We start from the raw sequence: 22,014 nt of genomic DNA, 5'->3' as shown, positions 1-22,014 counted from the left end.
TGTAAAATGTTACTTTTGCAAGGTTTATTTATCTATTGATAGCACGAGTACATCGTAAAATAGCCTCAGGACGGAAAAACAGAACTAGACACCGGTCCAACCAGTCCAATAAATTTCATGATCGATAGTTTGTTCGGTTAATGTGTACTCCTAATCGCAGAGGTCGAGGTCAGTTCTCGGTGCAGAGTGTGTACATCCAGAGTCACACACAGAATACCTGGGTAATGTGAACATCTCTCAGTAATACTGAATAGCGTTTTCACTAGGTTATGCTGTCCGATATTTCCATCGGGCGACACCTCCCCGCCGTAGGGGTTGGTATTGTCATCGGTGCGGGCACCGCGTTGATCGTCGACCGTTGGCTCGTTTTCAGTGAAATCCGTCGCCTTCGTGCGGCTGTGGAATACCTACGACAGGAATGGCTGCAGATGAAGCTGAAATTGGATTCGAGTTCAACGAGACGAAGGAGTAATAGTTACAGTGCGTACAGTAGGAGCAGTACCGCCGGTTCGGAGTATCATTCCGTAAATCCATCAAGTGGCGATGAAGAAGAAGAATTCGAAGAAGCGCTTGAATGGTATGATCCTGTAATATTGCAAAATCACAAGTTCATTTCTTTACCTGTCAGGAAACAAAACAAATGCCACATCCGTTGTATATTTTCAAGGAATACTCTTCATTTTGTATACAGGACCCAACAGCACTGCCAGTGCATTTCAGTGACTAATGAATAACTAAAAACGAATGGAAGTAAAAAAATAAATATAAAATTGTAATCTACCAGCAATTGGATAGATGGGACTGTGATATGTTTCTCACAAGTTCAATGTTTTTACCCTTTCTCGAAATGACATACAGTGATAAAAAAGTTAATGACCACTTCATCAACATTTAGTTTGTTTATCATTTTGGCTTAAGAACTTCTTGTGACATCCTCATTGTAATAACCCAGCTGGGTAACATTTTTAGTTTTTCTTTTTCTTAAATGAATTTGCCATCACCAGGTAACTCACTGTAGGGGTCAATGAAAAATGTTAATGCAGTTTTATTTGATAGCCTCCCAAAGCCTCATCATAACAGAGTATTTGAGTATATAAACATAATTCAAGTGGAGTAATGATGATGATAAAATAATAATAATATATATTATAGCCCAAACATGGGACTATGTGCCCAAGGGTAGGTTACCATTTGCCCGACATAAGGAAGGCAAATTGTCTCCTGTGTCAAGGGTACATAGTCCCTTGTTTGGGCTATAATGTTTTTATTACATGCCTCTCTTACATAGTTTTCATTCCAAATATTTTGGTTTACATAAAAATGAAAATCACATGCTTTAATCGCTACGTTTGACAAAACTCTGTTGAAAAAATAGAAAGATTTTCATCATTGAACGGCAGATTGACATATTTAAATCACTGTTATGCGGTTTATTGATTTTTTTTCTGCATAATTTTTGTAAAAACGGTATTTCCCATGTACTATATGTAATTGTATAATTTTCAAATTCTGAAGTTGTCACGTTGAAAATAGTTCCGCCACGTCATCAACAAGTTACCATTAGATCCTATGCTGCATGTGATGTTCAATATATGAATCATGTAATAATAATTATAATACACCTTATTGATAGAAGTAAATATTGTAAACTGATATTAAATACAAACTGCCAATGACATTTAATATTGGAGTGCTCCAAAATGTGACAAATATGATGTAGGGACTGTGATATGTCTCACTTTGTGGTTATGAAGGGTTAGATCTGAACATTTGCACATATTGAATTTAAATGTACTGTCACAATAACAAAACTACACCAAAGAACTATGCCAAGTTGTATATCAGAGGGTTAAACTCAAATTAAAAAACTGGGAAAAATTGAACAAAAGACTATGAAAATTGAACAAAAGACTATGCAACAAGCTATTGAGTGTAAGGAACTTTAGAAGATAGAATGACAATATATTGACCCATATGCCAATGTCTGCAGTCAAAGGTCAAAGGGCAACCAAGGTGTAGTAGGACAAAGGCCATTTGAGGTTAACAGTTGAAGTTAAAATATCAACGATTAAAGATTAAATAGATGCGATATTCTTGCATTTGAGAGTCATACCTGTTAATTTTGCTGTTCAGTTAATCTTTTTTGTTAAAAGAAAGTAGGCTGTCATGGCTCAGTAACGTAGATCACTTTATAATGTTGTTTGACCACTCTTTTTGACAGCAGTCAAACTACAAAATATCCCATTTATTTAGCTAAAGCAACCATATCATTCATAGGTGCTCCACTTGGGTGGGACAGTTTGTTTTGATTCAGTTAGGGAGACAGTTATGTTGGTCTGCATTAGTTGATACACATGCTGAAAATGGATTTTGGGTTTGGTGCAACTGGAGATAATTTCAAGTTTGGAATCAGATGGTTGTTCTTTGATATTAAGTTTACTTGGTAAATACACGTTTTAGCTTAATTTTCATTATTGTAATTTTTATGTAGAATAGTAGACAAATGAAATAATAACACATCTGCAGGAATTTCAGCATCATTCAGTTGTTTTAATTAGGTTTTTTATATGTACAAATTTCCATAAACTCACTGAATCTTGATGTATTTTCAATGTCATTTTACAATTGTGTGGTAATCGTTCCAGCATAGGTACTTCTTGTCTATCCTACTATGACAACGTAAACATATATTTCCATATATTTCCTCACACTGAATAATAATATTAATGAAGAAGAGGCTATCGTGATAATTTGTTTGTGCCCTGTGTGTTGACATGTGTCACGGAAAGTCATAAAGTTTGAGTTTATTTCGCCAGACAAGTTATACCACTGGTCCATGGAGGTTACAACATACAATGGAGATCAGTTTTCTTTTGAGCAATTAAAAGTCTGCAAGAAGCAGACATGTACATATAACTGTGTGTGTGTGTTTTTCCCATGTGTTTCACAGGTACACAACACCTCCAGATTCACTTCTGTACAAGGATGCCCAGGAAGACTTTGAAAAGATTGAAGATGAAACGCTGAAGAATGTCTTCACAGAAGTAGAGGTTCTGTACAAGGGTAACGATGAAGAAAAAATCAAAGCCCTGGAAATTTTGAATGAACACTATCCACAGGTGAGCCAGCATTTATAGTATGCTGAATTGGCAAATGTGAAATATGATGACAATGCAACATAAGTCTGTATACGGCAGCAATTTATCAATGTAATGTTTTCAGACAGATGACATTTGTTCAGGACTTGATAGATCCATAATAAATTTCTTGAAATACTGAATCTTCTGAACGTCAATCTGTATTTTGGACAACCAACATTCTTAGATATTTTTGAAGATTTGTTCTTAGATGTTTATGTGCAGATACTATATATTATAGCCCAAACATGGACTGTGTGCCCGAGGGTAGGTGACCATTTGCCCGACGTAAGGAGGGCAAATGGTCTCCTGCCCGAGGGTACATAGTCCCTTGTTTGGGCTATAATGTGTTTATTATATTACATGCCTCTCTTACTCAGTTTGCACAAAAATATTTACGTTTTATTGGCAAATTATAGTCAAATGCTTTATTTTCATTTTAGACGAAAAACTGTCCACAGTCAGAAATAGAACGATTTTCATCATCGAATGGCGCATTGATATATGAAACTACTGTTATGCGGTTGATCGATATTTTTTATGCAAAATTTTCCAAAAACCAGATTTCCTGTGCAAAACATGAAATTTCAAGACTTTCACCTCCAAAAGTTTTCAAGTTGAAAATAGTTCCGGTTCACTTTCAGTCCAGTGATGACTATGCGGCCCGCAACATCATCGGTGAGTTACCATTGAATCCTATGGAGCGCGCGACGTTCGATATATGAGGCATGTAATAAAGTTGTATGAATATCATCAGATAAAATGTTCATGAAAATTTTGATCATTTTCAGTACTCTAAAAATGTAGAATTTCTATGGCGGCTAGCAAGGCAGTGTATGCTGGTTAGTGACATAGAGGGCGCCAAAGGAAATACAGAAAAGAGGAAAGAACTCTTACATGCAGGTACGTTGCAAACTTTTCTAACCGTAAGATAAATGTGAAGTCCTTACAAATTAAATCATAACTCTTCGAAGATTGTGTTACCAGATTTCACATACACACAAAGTCAAGGTCAGAAGTCTGTTAGCAAGTTTTGTCTCATCCTCATTATTGTAGTTGTACGCATTAGAAATGACAAGTGAAACAAGTACAGTAACACTGACCAATGGAAGTAGTATATCACTGATTTGATGATGTTAATATTAAGTATTAAATCTTGTGGAGGCCAAGCACTACGCTTATTTTGTTCATTCAATAACGATTACACTGGTAAATATACTCACCTGTGTAGAAAGTGTGTACCTGGATATGCATCGATTGAGACTGAAATACTTCAAGGAATCATTGTACATTTCATAGTCATTCAGCCAAGTTCAGTGACCTGTAATATAGGCAACAATCTGGTGTTCACAGACCTCAGCCTGTTTGATTGCTTACCCCTGGTGTGCAGTACACTGAGATAAGGTCCTATTCCTCTCATTCAAAATAAAGTGATCCAATCTCCTGGTAACCAAGGTTGTTCTCAAAGGTTCCAACCATTGTGAGTGGTGAGACATCCATGGTGTGAGCAATATTGATATATGTGTATGTGTAGCGGCATTCCAAGAGGTCTTCTAAAATTTTTGTATGTCAGACTGTGCAATCCATTCTCAAAAATTCAGCAAACAGTAGTAAAATCCGTTTAAAGGTGCCTTGTTTTGCTGACCTTTTGCTGAATAACCACAGCAAAGGTACCCTTACGTTGCCATAACGAGTAAAGTTACTGGTTAACCATGTTTTGATTAAATCAAGTGTGACGCCATTCTCGTGATTATTTCAGGGAAAGACTATGCATACACGGGATTGACAATAGATGATGAGAGTTCTGATGCTCACAAGTGGTATGCTCTGTGCCTTGGGAGTGTCGGCGAATATGAACCAACTCAGCAAAAAATCAAAAATGGTTTCATTTTCAAGGTAAGTCACCCTGTGTAGAAGGAAATGTCAAGTGTGGCTTCACTAGTGGCACTGTAGAACACAAATATTGCACAAGTATGGTCATGTTAGCCAGTAACAAAACCCTTGAGCTGTGTAATTTTTACAGAGTAGTCCAAATGGCTTCAGCATTTGTGTTGCAATCACAATTTTGAAAACTCTTCAAGCATAATTTGTTCACTCATACATTAGTTGAAGAAATTACAGTGTCTGTGCCTGATTGTATATATTTGTACAGGTACATTAATAATTTTGCCAACATCTCCACAAAATTTGATCTTGCCAACATCTCCACAAAATTTGATCTCCTCCCTTTGAAACAGTGTCTTTCCTTGTGTCCATACTCTGTCTGTGTTTTCTAGGACCATATAGAAAAAGCGATACGGCTAAAACCCAACGAGGCAGCTCTCAGGCATTTTCTTGGCAGATGGTGTTATGAGGTGAGTTGTTTATGACATTGAAAACCTTTCAAACTAAATGAAATACGTACAGGGCCAAGAAAGTCCAGTGATAGTAGGTCTAGGCCGCCAAATGTTATACTTTGGCCATTTAATGTGTTTGCCCCGATTCCCTGTAAACAGGTCCACAATCACCATTAACAGTAATGGGTTCGTTGCCAAATGATGGTGGTAAAAAAGTTGATCTCGTGATTCACAGGTCCAATGCACCATTTAATAAATTGTGATGCACATGTACTATAAGGAATGTATGCAAGATTAGCAAACCATACTGCAAGACCTGGTCTTATGATGTCTCTGGTCCAGGGTCCTCTGAATACTGAAGAGAGTTGCACGCCTTCCCCCCCCCCCCCCCCCCCCCCCCCCCCGACCTATTTATACAATTTATAACCAGTGTATGGTCACCCCACTGAGAAGAGCATACGTAAAAATAGTGTGAAAAAAGTCAGATATGAGAATTATATTTTGAGTTAGTCATATAATGTAATTGTGTGTTTACATTTATAATTGATTTGATATTTTTGTCTAAAATTTAGATTGAATCTTTGATCTGCTGAAGTAAAATGCAAATTTCAATGACATCGTAAAACAATATTACTTTTGATGGAATGTAGTGTGTAATTATAGTGTGGTTGTATCACGGCAACTTCACATGTACATAGAGTACACTGCAACTTTCAGTTTTTGCCCGGTATAAATGTACTCTGAATTTCAAGGATGTATATTTGATTGTTGGAAAATGTTGTAGGTCACTTTATGTATGTACCTTTTCATTTGTATAAAAATAGCAGTGACAGGTAATACTTTCCTTGAGCAATGTTTTGTTAAAAGTTGCACATAGATTAGTTTATTGGTAGCCTGCCTTAAAATCTCTGTGTTTGAAACATTGATTCAAATACCTGCCCTACTGTTGTGATTTACTTACTTATCTGAGCGAAAAAACACAAAACAACCAGAATTAAATGCATTCAGCTAAATGTAGCTCTGTACTATTTATCTATTGTCCCTGTAGGTAGCACAGTTAAGTTGGCTGGAAAGGAAAGCAGCAGCTGCATTATATGCTACACCCCCTACAGCCACAGTGGATCAGGCCCTGGACTACTTCCTGCAAGCAGAAGAGCTGGAACCAGGCTTTTGGAAAACTAATTCATTATATCTAGCAAAGGTAGGATTGATGTACACAAATAGATTTGTGCCTCTGGGACAAATTCAAACACTAGTTCTATCGGCTTACATGTTTTGCTGTATGGTGTAAAGATATTAAGTATCAAGGAGTATTAACTAGTGAGCTATACATTGTACGAGAGGGTAAAATTTTCATTTGCTCTGTGCTGTCATTGTGTTCATGATGAACTACAATTCGCAACACAATTCTTGGATGATTTGTCAATTTATAGTTGAGTGGGAGACGACATCTAGGTTTTGATACATGCTAAGAGCCAGCAAGTTACAGTTTTTATCATGATGTTAGGGCCAACTTAACCATTTTTTTAATTGATTCTTTGAAAGCAAACATGGATCACATGACTTTTTATTGCAATATTTCTCTCGCTTTTCTTGAAATTGCAGTGTTATATTCAAAAAGCGTCATACGTTTATGCAAGGATGTGGTTGGAGAAGTGTCTATTGATGCCAAGTGAGAGCCCAGAGGTAATATTGTACACGTCTTGTTTCTTTGTAATGCAATAATGAATCTAGATATTTGAATTGTTGGACTGTGACCATTCATTCTCCCTTGATGTGTCATAGACTTCAAATCACATATGGTGGCAAGTTGTGCTGGCATTCATTACCTGAACATTACAGGATCTGCTATATGGTCAATCAAGTCAGTTCTCACAAATCAGAATGCCCTAACAATCCTGCTAAATATATGCATGAGCTGTAAAAGCCTCCTGTGTACTCTAGAAAATTGATAAAAGTGTGCCCTAAGGGGTTTCCAAAAGTAAACTGCCGCTTCTAATGAAAATGTCACAGTTATTTTAACTTTCACCCTTTGTCTTTTTTTTCAGGAAAGGCAAGCACATACAGAAGCAGAAGAGTTGATGGAAAAATACAGAGATTACTACTAGAATGTCCATGTTAAGTTTTTTATTTGCCTTCCGTTTTTTGTCAGTGTACATATTATTGGACAATGAAGACAATATTGTTTTATAAAGATGTGTAAAAAATACTGAAGTTTTAAAACAATTTGCATCAATGTCAGGTTTATTTCCAACATATGTGTATATTCCCAAATAAATCTACCCCAGAATTGTGTCCAAGAATTAGGAAAGTAAATCTTCTTTGGATACTGTTACAAACAGCCATATATAGCATAGAGAAGTTTTTTATAGTGAGTTTAATCTGTAAGAGGGGAGTGAACTGTAGGAAATAGAAATTTCTGTATAGTGTTGGTCCAAAACTTTCCTTTGTCAGTCAAACAATCTTCCTCCAGTACTAGAATGATATAACCAGTTTTGTATACGTACAAGACATTTATCAGTACTGGAGAGCAAACTTGCTCTTCTTTAGCAGAGGATATTTACAAAAATAAAAGTTGACCCTTAGATATTCCTTCTATGAAGTAACAGCCAATCAGAATGACATATACATGTAAAGACACCAATTTTTGCATCTGTTACCTGAAATCATCTCCCATCACAAAATGCTTTAATTGTAGTACAAAGGGATTATTATGCTGATAAAAAATACACACAGTAAACATGCTTTTCAGATTGCAAATAAATATCAATACAGGGCTAAGGTTGAAACGTTTTGCCCAAAAGTGTGAATGAAATACTGGTTTCCTCAGTACAGTCGTAGCCAATCATGAAAGTTCCTGTCGCAGCCATGTAGAGGTGAAATATAAACTCTTAATTTCTTTGTCTCCCAGGGATATATCCTCAGATCTTTTCACTTGAATACATCAAGTAAATCTATAGTAGGAAAGCAGACTCCCTTTTCCCATCACTCCTTGAATTGTCACCCCTTTCACTGCTCTTGTATAGATTTATATATATATATATATATATATATATATATATATATATATATATATATATATATATATATATATATCAATATAAGTTGAAGAATAGATTTGTGTGATATTTAATTTCCTTAATTTTGACCATTTTCCCACATGTACATTTCAAAATTTCGAACATACATGTATTTTTTCTTACTCACTCATACCATATACTATGCCATGTGTTGCAATGCAAAGGACAATTTACAAAGTTAGAATTAGTGGCAGTAATGAAAGACCAAAGAAAGCACAATCGTAGACTGGGTCTAACAAGACCACTCCACTGTCAAGACAGAAATCAACTGTTCTTAAAACTCTAATAGATTTTCCATAATTTTTTTTCTGTATGCAAAATACAGTTCCTTGTTTTTCCTTCCAAAATGATTTGATGCCAAGTGTTCAACTTGTCAAACAAAACTTGTACATGTGTTTTATCCAACGTGGTTGACAACTGAATTGAGAATGGACTAAAATTTATTTATCAACAATAGCACTGCAGACTGTGCCTATACATGATAACAAAGGCAGCTGATTTTTATTTCAGTATACTTCAGGGAGTTCAAGAAGAAAAAAATATAAAATATGATAGAGCATTACAACTTGTTCCCTACTGAGTCCTGTAGGAATTCATTGTAGAACAGAAAACACACTGCCATAATGAATTGTACACCAATCACTCATTACCACCATGGCTAAGTAATGCAGTCCATTTCCTTGAAATCTTTATTAAAGTGCAGCAAACTTTACAGACCCTACTGTCTGAAGACAATTTTTAAAATGTGAATAAGACATGATATGTAATGACACTTTTAACATTGATCCATCAGTAAAATAAAAGTATCTGCTGTCTACTAAGAGGAGGTATCACCATGGCAACGGCACTGGTCATGGTATTGACAATGCAAGGACTGCAAAGGCTATTACTCTAACTCTGTCCTGTGCATCAGTTGCCTTACTTTCCAACGACCTTTGACCTTTGACCGTCGATGTCAGGCAATTCTAATCTAAAGATGTAAATTCTATATATCAAGGCAGTGGAACCATTAACATGTGAGATTAAGCGATTGTATGCATCTACTGAAATAAAATGGACTATTGAAATGTTTTTGCTAACATGTTTGACTGTATAACTTGCTTCATTGTGCGGCACTTAGTGACCAATAACTTTAAGTTTACACTAACGCAGCCCCTGGTAATTCTACATTGTTTGATGTGGAAAATGGGTGTTTGTTGACATGTAACTAATAGCCTAGATGCAAGCTTATCCTGCAGAACGGGTAAGTGGGGATCACTCGTCCACATGTAGAGTGAACGTTGGCCTTAGTGGCATTTTGACCCCGGGTCATATTCGCAAAGACTCTGTTTTTGTTTACTAGACAAGGCTTGTTAGTGAGAGGTGAAAGCCACTGAGGCTTATAGGTAAACTTGCACATTGTATTAATTGAAACTGTGAACTCCCCTTCAAACAGCATTCTGTGGTCTCTTCGTATTGGACTGAAGATGTTATAGCTCTTGTAGACTTTTAAAAACGATTCTAGACATCTTTGGAACTTGTATAAAACATGCTGTTGCTATTGCTCACACAAGGGTCACGTTTCAAGCAATTTAAAATAGTATGCACCTCGAAAGTGAAAGACTTAAACTTTTGCTCTAACTTTCCTCAAGGAATCTTTCAATCATTCTCTTTCAAAATCAAGAATAAAATAGGGGGTCACCGTGCAAATTTTGGTACAAGAGAAACAAATTACCCAAGATTTACCGATATTAGAAATTCAAAATGGCTGCCATCCCTGTGTTAACTCTATTAGAAAAATAAAAATTTTCGAATTTCGAAAAACTAAGCCGGTGAAAAGTTTTCTTTCACCAGAGCTTTAAAAGGAACCCCCACATGTGGTATATCAGAAGAGAATTGTAAAAGTTTTAGAGTCCGAATGTCTGTCCCCGAGGTGCGTTCTACCTTAAAAATCTTTAAAACGATCGCTTTTACCGTTTTCCATGTCAGTGCTGCAAGTTTTCAAACCAGAGTTTTCACTGTTCATACGATTTTAATATAAATTCATACTGTGCGTTAAATGTGTTATGTTGCTGACAAGGGCATTTTTATGACGCTGGTTTTTTGGGTTTTTTTTAATGGAAGTATATGACTAAGCTATAAGTGATTCTAAGCCTCTCAAAACACAAAATATGCCTTTCGCGGCGGGGGTATAATGATAGCCTTCGGGCTATCATATTTCAATGAAAAGCTTACAACATGTGCGAATGAGCGGGTTCAAAGCAATTTTTTTGGTCACGTGATGCCGAAATATCATCAACAATGAGAATGTGGGTGTATCATTCCCAAACGTTTTAACTTCTGTAAACACATTTGTAGGTCTTTTCCTCATTTTAAATGACATTCTTCTGTGTGAAAAATACGACTTCCCAACTAATTTCCACGACTGTATAAATCTGGCCTATATTAAGTTACTCACTCATTTACATATCCTCCATTAAAAGTGCCGTATAGCAGCCTCCACGGACTAGAAAAGACGTAGGAAAGTCGCGAATGTAAAATGTGAATGTGAATGACCGAAGTTTATCTTTGACTTTTGATGGTTATCCTTTATCTATCAACACCCGATAAGATGTAGTTTTGGGTTATTGAAAGCTGTCCGTGTTTCTTTCTCACTCGCTCCACTTTTATATTGTTTTGGCAATTGTTCTTTCAGCTGTTGCTTTTCTTCTTGATAGCCATGACCTAACAGCAATAATAAATAAACATGATAATAGAAAATATTGGGATAACCGAATAATGTACAGCCAGTGCTTGCCTGACGAATTTCTTAACTCAATGCATTATGCAGTAAATTCATCCTGAGTTGCCTATAAAACTGTTCGTACAAATACTTGTATCACACAATTTATATCCTTTCCTCGGGCAAACTAGTCGAGCTTGCTGAATTCGTTTCGCCAAACTTGACCGTTCGTGAAAGATTTTAGAGAGAAGGCAATGCCTAAAGGTCCATTCTATAAATACTTGCAATGGAGTCTCCTCTGTCGACTTGTAGACTGCGACTCGGAAGTGACAAGGAGAGCGGCGCAGGTGTCGCAGAGCATTGCCCAAGACGCAGTAACGTCATCAAGCACGGTACGGAACTCTTAAGGTGAGTGGCGGTGGATGTCGCCACATACAGTCATTACAATGCAGGAAACATAAAATATTCAAAAGTATATCGTCAGCTGCTGGCTTTAATATCGTCAATTTGCCCAGTAAGTTGAAAGGTGGTACATATTGGCAGGTCTGATACTCGTGGGAACCTAGATCGACAAAAAACCGCCCTAGACTTGACTACACACCAATCCACTATCTTGTCTTGTGAAGCATCCAGAAGCAGAAGGTGAGTTAAATCGGGATGAAGACGGGGTGGGGGTTAATTCATATTTATTTATACAGGCCACTTTCACTCGAGACGTACATTCTACATTTCATATTCGATATTTATTCGCATCAGAGGGCGATGCTGCAGATGTTTTGACATTGTTGTGGTTACGTAGCCAATGGCTTCATTTATCATCAAAATTGACCATTAGCATTATAAGTAGATATACGTGGATAGGATTGAAAACGACGACCCAGGTCATACTACATTCTGATCTTCCGATAAAACCTATTATGTTGAATTATCTCACTGGCAATATAACCTGTTCTAAACATGTCTAAATATGCCACCATTTCATTGCTCTTTATTTGCGAAATCAATACTGAGATTTCTTCTCTCAGTTGCCTGCTTTGGCAGCTCGATCGACGCCGATAAATTCGGTTTAGGTTCAACAGAGAATAGTCTTCCATCGATTTCAAATATGCGACCACAGTGAGATAACTGATAGACTTCTTGAGGTAGACGCTTTCTTGTCAATTTGTTGTTGGAAAGGAGAGTTTGTTGGACCGCACCTACATTATCAATGACACAATAATAGGGCCAGTAGCAGTAACATTCTACGATTTTTTTCGTTATTTTGCTTTGTATGTCAATTGAAAGTTCTTGTCTACTCCTCAAAGCATGATGGAAAACCTCTGCTCACCGACAGAGCGCCTTATACGTATAAAATGCATCAGTTACATTTGAATTCTAGAGTTCACTTCTCAATAACAATGCAGTTTACACAAGCACAGGCTGAGTTGACAAGCTGCATTATGTGTATCTCGAGAGAGGAGAACAAGAAACTGTTACTGACATAATTAAAAATGAAAACAGGGGAAAAAATCATCAACAGTTGCAACTACTGGCCCTTTAAGGGAACGATCTTGATCCACAGACGATAGTATCACGATTTCTAAAGGCATAATAACTGTCCATGTGTTAATTTATAACAGGTGTATGAAAGGGAAAAAACTCTGACAGTCGTCGTTGAAATAAACATGATATACCATTGTTGATGAAGTGGTCTTTCATAATGACGTAAACGCTGTTCATGTATTGTAGAGTAATTATGTCTTCTTCACGGATAGAGTGCTTTGTTAAAAGTTGCCTGAACAGAAGAGAACATTATTTGCATGGAAAGTCTCAGGAATTAAATTGTTTGACTTTGAGGAATTTAAAATCACTAGTGTTCCCTCCATCAAAACTGTAATTCCTAATCGTGATGCTGCAGAACCTGTTGAATACGACTCTCCAACGAGTGTTGTTGTTAGCATTGATTCAGTTGAAGTGTGACGATACAAACTGGAGGGTGAAGTAAACCGACAACAACACACCTGAAAACATGAAAACCTCGTTCAGAGAAGTAATACGGGGCTTAAATGTTCAGATGTATTGGGGCGAATCACTCTCAGCGAAACTTTACAATCACAAGGCAAGAATTCGGATATTGTTTGATATGGTATAATATACCGTTACTTCATCAGCAAATTTTGACGAAGCCATTGAAATGTTTATAAAATCCATACATGAAGGAAAATATTTCTTTCGGTTAACAATTCCTGATAAATTTGTCACCGTAGTATAGACGTAACACCATATCAATAAAACCCAACAATGATTGGTAAAAAGAAGAAAGAAACTGTTTCCCTAATTTAAAGACGCATTTTCTATGACGTATATACACTCCATTTGGTTGCTAGGCAAACACGTATGTAGTCCCTAGTCTCAGGCTACTTTTCACATTTCCTGTCTCTGTTTTTATTAGAAAATAACGAAAATGCACTTTCTCATTCATTCGGTTACAAAGGCCGACGGAGGTTTATTTTCACTGTTACAGCATGGATAATTGAACAAATATTACAAATGTTGATAGCTTACCCTTTGACCTGATAACCAATTTTCACGATTCATATTCAATGTTTGTTTCCAAGTCAACCGTCGAGCAGCATTCCAGTTTAATTTGTAGAAGCATATTTTGTTTGTAGAGCTTGGTATCAGGCTGCTGCTGTCAGACTGGACTATTGTTGTCGTTTGATCATTTAAATCATTCTTTTATGAACTATGAGATTATGGTCTTTATAGAAATTATAATGCAAGAAGATTTAACGTTGAAGGAGTCGCGGATATCCAGGGAGATCGTAACAACCTCATCGGTACAAAAGCCGAGTTTGACCTTTCCATATCCGATTTGCACGGTCAACAGCGTGACGATTAAAACTACCAAGTTCAAGAAATCCAGCTTTGCAGTGTGAGATATATGCAAGGAGGAAAAACAACAATTAATCCTGCCAAAAGCACCGCATATATCCATGTCATTTTACATAATACACTCTTGCCATTTCTCATTCTTTCAAAGAATGGGATCAGCGGTGCTACGCTGAAATGTAATATCGAATACTGCGTTACGCATTGTTATTGATCGACTGTCAAAAGGCGAGTGTCCGGTGGCCCTTGTTCCTATGTGTACACCAAATACTCCGTGAGTTTATAGTGATCACTGAAGACTGAATAAACAAACAGGGGCAGACAGATATCACGTTGAAATCACTGCAATTTGCCAATGCTTGTTGGAATACTACAGCTAGGCCGCGACATTGACAGAATTTAACATTCCCATTGTGCTCCTATATTGAGTCAAGATTTGTACTGGCAGCATATTCGACTGTGAGACATCCGTGTAAGCACCCTATTCATCGAGGATAGGCCCTGGCAAGAGCTCTTAGAGTCTAGACTTGGAACATTCAGTTTACTTTATAGGAGCAGGCCCGTCGGCTGTCGTAACAACTGCAAGATGTATTGCCACCAGAGCTCGAGTTCGTACAAATGGTTAAAAAGAGGTAATCAGCAATTTTAAGCGATCACTTTAGCACTCGCAGTTGTGGCCATTGGCGACGAAATCTTGAGAGCTGACACACTTATCGCTAGTTTGCACCGGTCAGTCGGTGTTCGCAACTACAAACAAGGCGACTGCATAAAAAGTTAGCCGAGATTTTTACAATCTGCTTAGATTCTTGCTGTCGTAGATGAATATAGTTTTAGCCCCTTTTAAAAAACTGCTTCTGTAATTGTAATGTGTGCCTGATTACCATAAGGGCGATGAAAGTCATGATGATGATGGTGATGATGATGATAATGATGATGATAGTTGCAGCTTGACATCCTTCATATACATCTGAAGTAAAGTACGACAACCATGACAAATGATAATATCGACTGATAGGAAATTCGCATTCCATGCTAACTTTTGAATTACATGATATTGGCAAAGTAACTTTGACAGTTTCACTGCTCTGGATTCGATTGTCATCGTATCCTAACCTAAACAGCATGTAGTACTCTGCTGCATACATTGAGAAAGAAAAGCCGAAGTCCTAACATCTGAAGCATGAAGAAAGTTTGATAGCACTCTCTTCAAATAGTGTTGTTTTTGATTAATGGGAATTTTAGTGATATGTATTAGAAATCAAAGTTTTACACAGCGGTAAAAATCATTTGGCACCACTATGACCATCATAAAAGTATGAATCGATAATTCTGTTGCCATCCATTCAGGAATCTTTCGTGCCAGGCTCGTCTTTTCTGTGCATTACAAAGCGAAGAGTCGTGATTCAATAATTCAGAGTCGGAGGAATTGTTCACTTGCGTAACGTTCAGTTCATTTATTAGTAAATGTGTTGGTTTCAATACAAAAGTCCTGATAGGTAGAATCGATCGGTCCCTGAAAGGACTCGACAAAGCGTTGTCAACGTCACAATAAGCAACGGGTATCGAGTTTAAAGAGTCGTTTTCACCGCCACTGTCCTGGTCCGAATCAAGTTTTATTGCAGCGTCGACCGGGACGGGCAATGCGCACGTCCGCTGAAGAAGTCTTTCGGTGTCATGGACGATTCACCTCATCATGCCAGAAATCCTATTCGAAGCCCCGGATCAATCCCTGGGATTGGAAGCCGCCAAGTCACAGCTGAAAGGAGCTGTTGTGAAACCGTCGACATGGTTCTTCCCGTACGTTGTTAGCGCTGTAGATCTCGACGAAGACTACGAAGGGCCCGTAATCTGGATGGAGGGTATGGCTGACGCATTCACCAGATTCATTTGTGGTCTGTACGACTATGGCAAGTCAAAGTCGACAACACGTACACATAAAAACACAATTTTGGCAGCCATGGTTTCAAACTTTTTGAACTAAAACGATACTTCTGACTCAGTGTAACCTTACTGGAATATTGGGGGATGTGTAACACTAATCAATTTTTTACCTTGTCGAGTCACATTCTTTCGACATCATACGGTCGATTTTTACAAGTGTTCAACGAGACAAAACGAAGTGCCGGCACCAAGGCTGCAATGTTTGGTCCAAGTCAAGTGTTCACCTCCGTCGTTAAACCCGCCGCCATTGCCGTAAAACCGTAAATTTTAACGATAATTGCCTTGGGGCTTTCATGATGGCGGACATCGTAACCCAACCATTGTAACTTTAGGGGCGCGTCAACATTATTAAAATTTCTTTTGTCGACAGTTAGGGAAAGTCATTCTGTTAACCTGGTTACAATCTAAAACTACTCTAGAGTTCAAGTTTGAGACGCTTAAAGAAGAGGGTTTGTGTGAGTTTCACACATGTCATATATGGTCCTTGGTAACTTATTCATGAATAATTTAACTATCACTTTTTTGCGATTCTAACACTTTCACTTCCTGTGCAAATTGCAGGTGAATATCCGGACCCTTTTGAGGCATGCGCACTCTCCGAGTCGAGCAACGGCGACGTCAAAGGTCTCAGAGGCGCTCTGCAGGACAGGTATGCGTTGCTGGTGAACAGGAGAAGAAGAATGCACTTCGACGCGACGCTCATAAATGAGTTGGAGAAAACAAGACTGGACGTGATACTTAAACAACTCGAAGTGGAAAAATCCCTTCAGGTGTGTAAGTTTAGGAAGCAGGAAAAACGTCTTCGTCGCTCGCTGGATCTGCTGGAGGGCTACAAGGAGAAACTGAAATCCACTTTGACAGAACGAGCGCAAGAGCTGCAACGCAGGAATGACAAGAACAAGTTTGTCTTGAGGGGCGAAATTAGAGATGTCTCTGACACATATCGAGATGAGGAGAGAACGGAATCTCAAATCAGGAAGGCTCGACAGACGATAACACAGAGGAACGTCAATGGATTGCTCAAACAGGTCAATTTAGAGTTCAGATTGCCGCCTCTCGAGAGAGATCGACTGAAAATGTGGACAAACCCGTTTGACGATGGCCCGAAATACGAAAGAGCGAAACAGATCTACGGTAAACCGGCTGCCAGAGACGAGGAGAACGCTGACAGATCGAAGTTTCGCGTCAGTTTTTTACCCGAATTAGCTGTACATCCGAGAAATCGAAAGTACATAAAATTCACAAAGGGGTTAGAAAATGGCGATCAAACGTCATCAAGTAAGACAAGCTCGCTGAAGGGTTGCCTCAAGAAGGCTGACAGCGATGTTAGTCTGAACAAGATCAGTTTAATCGCTCCGTCCCGGATGACCGACAAACGAAACGGCAGGGAATCGATTGAAGAGCGGAGGGAGAGGAACGTAATGCACAGATCACGGGTGTCGTTCCCGACGGTTCAATATGCGACGAGGGAAGAGGCCAGTCGCGAAAACTGGTTACGTCGCGCCAGGGAAGTTAAGAGACGCCACGTCGATCACGGTGCTAAGGCCATGGACTTCGGTTTGAAGATAAAAAGTCACTCACACGCTAAAGCTGACAGACTGTATAACGAGGTTTTGGCAAACAGTGAAGGCGACAGTAATACGAAATTACCAGCGTTGCATGCCGATACGGAGTAAATAAAGGATTTACACGGTTTCACCAAGGATAAACATTAGTACAGCTTTACTGACAGGGCGTATTATTGTATCTAGCGATACTGCCGTTTAAGTTTGTTGAGAGAACGAGCCGTGGTCAAGAGCAGATAGAACGCAGAACATTTCGGAAGAGGATCTTAAGGATACATTAAATATATACTTATCAGTATTTTTTTAAAAAAAATATGTTTTCGTTTCTCTTATATTCAACATCAGAGTAATATTCCATCCGTGTTTGCAGATATCGCACAAACTGCGTGGCAATGATTGTGAGGCGTAATACAGTAAAGTGTTTTAAAACTGACCACTCGGAAGCTCGCATACCTCACTGTCACAACAGTCGCGAAACCAGTAGACTGAGCTCTACAACGTAGTGAGAATTTATGTACCTAGTAAGTCGATTACGAAACGCAAATCCTCCTTACATAGCCGCAAACATGTTGTAAAAAGTCTTGTATTGGATAGTCAAGACATTTGAATAAGTAAAATTACACTATTTCAACGTCACTTTGGTTTCTCTGGCATTCAAAGAAGGTTGAAGGTTTTTAAAAATTAATGTAACGGACATTAATCGTAATAACAGTGCAAAATTAAGCGATGTAAATTTCAAAGAAGAATTAAGTCTATCTTAAGTATAGCTATTATCCCTTTCTTGCCGTTTCTTAATTTTGCCGGTCGTTTAATTTGAGACACAGTTGGCAGGCACAAAACAAAAAGGGAATGTTTTAACAATTTTACAATGGCGCAATACAGTTTGCTCATCCCGTAATTTCACTTACTGTGTTGCATTGTGTAACAACACTTTATGAATAGCGATGCGTTTTACAAATGCCAATACTTTCATACTTTTTCCCGAATAATCTTGATGACTGCAATGTGTGACCTACATCTCGTTTTGGTTTCGTCTAAACTACTTGAAAACAGCTCATCTAAATATTTGTATACAGTCAAAGGGGGAAACCATTGACTTGATGAGCCTGCTGTCACGTTTTCATAATGCTGTCGATATTACCAGGGGAAATATGTGTATATAGAAACGACCTCGGCAGCTTTGACGGTCCGCCAGGCCAGCTTAAATGCATACCATTGTCGATGTCGGTAGCGCGGGGGGGGGGGGGGGGCACCAGCATGTCAAAGGTCGTCGAGCATGCATAGCGTTAGCAGGCCATAAGCAAGGAAAGAGTGGTAGATCACTTTCATCAGTTTATTCAGCGTGGAGGGACTGTGGTTGATGTGTAGGGTGTTCATTTTCTAGACATCTGTCAGTAGCAAAATCGATTGCAGGACGCGCCGTGTATTTGAAATCGTCTGATCGTCTGATGTACAGTTTAACTTACTGACTGTGCGTGCAGTCTAGATATCAAAGATTGGCTCTTTTGAAGATACATGTACGTTTTTTTCGAGCACATTGCAAAAATCTACACTCAGTTTGAAATTACAAAACTTTACTGTATAATACATGTATATATACTTTCAATTCGACCAAGAGTTCAGATGTACATCTCATTTTTCGAAACAAGGTTAAGAGAATGTGTCAGTTTTTTCATGCGATGAGGACATAAACAGTGTCTTTCTTCTTTTCACTCGAATAAAATGTTGACTTAACTGTTTTTGTAAAGTCTCTCTTTCATTATACACTACGCATAATACGCAGTATTATTCAGACTACCACACCTCAGAGTCGTCATCGAAGTTCTCCATTTCAGTTGAGTAATTTTCACACCTTGAGGGCGGTCTTTTGAGGTACCTGTACAGATTCAAATCGTCCGATTCCTCGGCCATTACAGTTACGGAGTCTTTCGCTTCTATGTTGCTCGGCTTGGAATTGTTTTCATACCTGGCACGCCTACCCTTGCTGTGTGATTTCTTGTGCGGGCGTCTTCGCTTTGTCTCACCTTGTGGGGGCGCCGGTTCAGGTTCATTCCTCTCTTCTTCAAGCGCTCCCATGCTGGAAAAGAAACCCTCATTAGAACAGACGCACTGTGGGGGTCTCAATCCAAGGTCGACCAATTCCTGGATGGGGTCTATTCCAGCAGCTTTTCCACGTGTGCGAAGCCGACGTAGCCTAGCGGATGGCACACGAGGGGGCCTGCCTCTTGAGCCCTTCGAACCATCTGCATCAGCATCGGTGTTGTCGACATCGTCTTCGTTAACTTCCCCGATCTGTTGGAGAGGTTTCCTAGCCAACCTCGCCAAGGTAGCTGCTTCTGACCTAGCCTCTTTCAATCTGAGAGAGTCGCTTAACGTCGACCTTTTCTCGCTGGTTCGTTTCAACTCCACCCGCTGAAGCTTTTCTTCGATTTCCCGTTGCTTCCTCTCCAGGATCGTCATTTGAGACTGATAGTTGCTCTCTATGACATTTTTCAGTTTTTGTAACCGCTCTTCCTCTGCTTTCACGGTCGGAGACACATTCAGGATTCTGGGTAAACGGGATTTTCGGATGTTTCCGAACTCATCCTTCTGCAGACGGCTGTTTTGTTGATCCATCTTTTGAGGCGGTTGACCTGCGTGAAGTGTTGCTGATGGAACGATAGTGGGGTGTAATTCGAACGCGTTCTTATTTTACTTTTAACTAGAACATTTGTTGTCATAACAACGGATGAAGCGTCACAATCCTAATTACAAGGCCAAACCCGGAATTCGAATCGACCACGGTACAAAACAAAGCCATGTGCGCAAACGCGCATAGACGTACGTGTATTTCTATACGCGCTAGTACACATGTGGGTTTGTTTGTACCGGCATCACGTGATTATTTGGGCGTACTGAGTCTGTAGAACGCATCGCGTCCTTTTATTCCGGAGTAGAACCATTACAACGCGTCTCCTGAGTGCGAAGTGCGCAAACAAAAACGGCACATTGCAGGCCCAAGCGCATATTTGTGCTAGAACAGTGCTGTCAATAGGATATTAGCTTTCAAAATAAATGAAAGTCGTATACAATGGGTCCGGAGACCATGTTTTGAGGCTCACTAGTCTATACTATATGTTGTGGCTCAAAACAGGTCGCTGTACTTTCGAAATAACGTCGTTATGTACTGAGATATCACTAGCGTTATGTTAGTAGTCCATGATTTAGATTGGAGTCTCATTGATATTAAACACAACATCAAAGGTACATTATAAGTAGAGTAACCGAAGGCGATAACTTAAGTGTCACAACGTTCTAGTATTTGCTGATTTTGAGCGCACAAATACTTCTTATCATTTAAAATCAAGGAATCATGAAACAAAAATCTAGGATTCTTGTGTAGATTCTAAGATAAGTTGAAATATTAGGTCTAATCGAGAACCATTCCGATCTTTGCAACTTGATGTTTGCGTCATGACGTAACCGTTTATGAACATTTGATTTTGAAGAATCTGCAGAAAGTGGGGTGCTGAAATAGCGATTTTGCTCTTCCCGCCTGGTTAAAAGTGGAACAAACAATGAGGAGAAGGTCCAACGTCACAGCGTTGAAAAGAACAAACCATTTGTGTAAGATCATCAGCTGGTAATTTTCTTCCCATTAGTCTCATAGAGCGAGAGTGTATATTAAACTTTGTCATAGATTCCTTAACTTGCGCGTTTCCTCTACAAACTGCGTAAACCGATCATTGAAAGGAAATGTAAGGTGACTTTTATTTACCTCACCTCACACGTTTCACATGAGGTATGAAGCGCCTCCATCGTCGACATGACGTCACATGTCGTCACTGTTGTTGCGTATATGAATGACGTTAACAATATTGGTCCGATTTTAATTAACAGATTTTTATGAGTTCTCACATTACGTCATGGGAACTTGAAAACGTGATACAAACGTGTAAAAGTGGTCAAGAAGACTCCATAACAATTTCAACATTTCTAACGGCGAGCAACGATTCCTTTCGTTTATATGATTCCGTCATATTCCTTCTCCTAACTTAAAAAATACCGTCAGACAGACAGGCTTTCACAGTTCCTGTCCATAGTAACGAACATTAGCTGCCCCGCATATGAATCAGACAATTGTGACTTTATCAACGAGAAATGATGTTCGAATGGATAATTCTAAGACAAAAAAAAAGCTTTTGGTGTTGATTGAGGTTGAAAATGAAGTACTGTTGAGTCACGAGTCAACCTTTTATGGACAAATTTTCATATTTCACAATAATTTGCGAAATGTAATTACTGTGTTCTCACTTTCTTGTCTGCGCATCTCTGGTTATCAGTTCTAGAGAATTGTGCATTAGATCTTACCATCGATTATCTCAGCGCGCGCGCGCGCGAGAG

At 38.7% G+C, this 22,014-nt stretch overlaps 2 protein-coding genes across 3 annotated transcripts; both read left to right on the top strand.

Moving 5' to 3' along the window:
- Positions 1 to 144: 144 nt before the first annotated feature.
- Positions 145 to 8,249, top strand: LOC139149242 (regulator of microtubule dynamics protein 1-like). The gene is made up of 8 exons (XM_070720863.1): positions 145 to 577; positions 2,951 to 3,119; positions 3,929 to 4,040; positions 4,897 to 5,033; positions 5,414 to 5,491; positions 6,522 to 6,674; positions 7,079 to 7,159; positions 7,522 to 8,249. Exons 1-8 carry the CDS (start codon positions 270 to 272, stop codon positions 7,579 to 7,581), a joined length of 1,098 nt encoding a protein of 365 aa, XP_070576964.1. The 5' UTR covers positions 145 to 269; the 3' UTR covers positions 7,582 to 8,249.
- Positions 8,250 to 14,441: 6,192 nt separating this feature from the next.
- Positions 14,442 to 19,365, top strand: LOC139149241 (uncharacterized). 2 transcript variants are annotated; one of them, XM_070720862.1, is made up of 2 exons: positions 14,442 to 14,757; positions 16,628 to 19,365. In XM_070720862.1, the coding sequence occupies exons 1-2, from the start codon at positions 14,712 to 14,714 to the stop codon at positions 17,740 to 17,742; spliced, it is 1,161 nt and encodes a 386-aa protein (XP_070576963.1). In that variant the 5' UTR covers positions 14,442 to 14,711; the 3' UTR covers positions 17,743 to 19,365. The 2 variants fall into 2 exon arrangements, with proteins under 2 accessions (XP_070576963.1, XP_070576962.1); XM_070720861.1 differs by lacking the exon at positions 14,442 to 14,757 and adding an exon at positions 15,631 to 15,984.
- The last annotated feature ends 2,649 nt before the right edge of the window (positions 19,366 to 22,014 follow it).

Source organism: Ptychodera flava, chromosome 14 (assembly GCF_041260155.1).
Source record: "Ptychodera flava strain L36383 chromosome 14, AS_Pfla_20210202, whole genome shotgun sequence".
NCBI classification, from domain to species: Eukaryota; Metazoa; Hemichordata; class Enteropneusta; family Ptychoderidae; genus Ptychodera; species Ptychodera flava.
Note: the sequence above shows the minus strand (reverse complement) of the source record. Positions and strands in the feature narration are given on the sequence as shown.

What these genes read in the sequence shown, in the direction of transcription:
- LOC139149242 (XM_070720863.1), top strand. Translation starts at nt 270, where the DNA reads ATGCTGTCCGATATTTCCATCGGGCGACACCTCCCCGCCGTAGGGGTT. An exon ending in TTCGAAGAAGCGCTTGAATG is followed by an intron (nt 578 to 2,950) that starts GTATGATCCTGT and finishes TGTGTTTCACAG; the next exon opens with GTACACAACACCTCCAGATT. An exon ending in ATTCATTATATCTAGCAAAG is followed by an intron (nt 6,675 to 7,078) that starts GTAGGATTGATG and finishes TTGAAATTGCAG; the next exon opens with TGTTATATTCAAAAAGCGTC.
- LOC139149241 (XM_070720861.1), top strand. Translation starts at nt 15,819, where the DNA reads ATGCCAGAAATCCTATTCGAAGCCCCGGATCAATCCCTGGGATTGGAA. An exon ending in GCCCGTAATCTGGATGGAGG is followed by an intron (nt 15,985 to 16,627) that starts GTATGGCTGACG and finishes TGCAAATTGCAG; the next exon opens with GTGAATATCCGGACCCTTTT.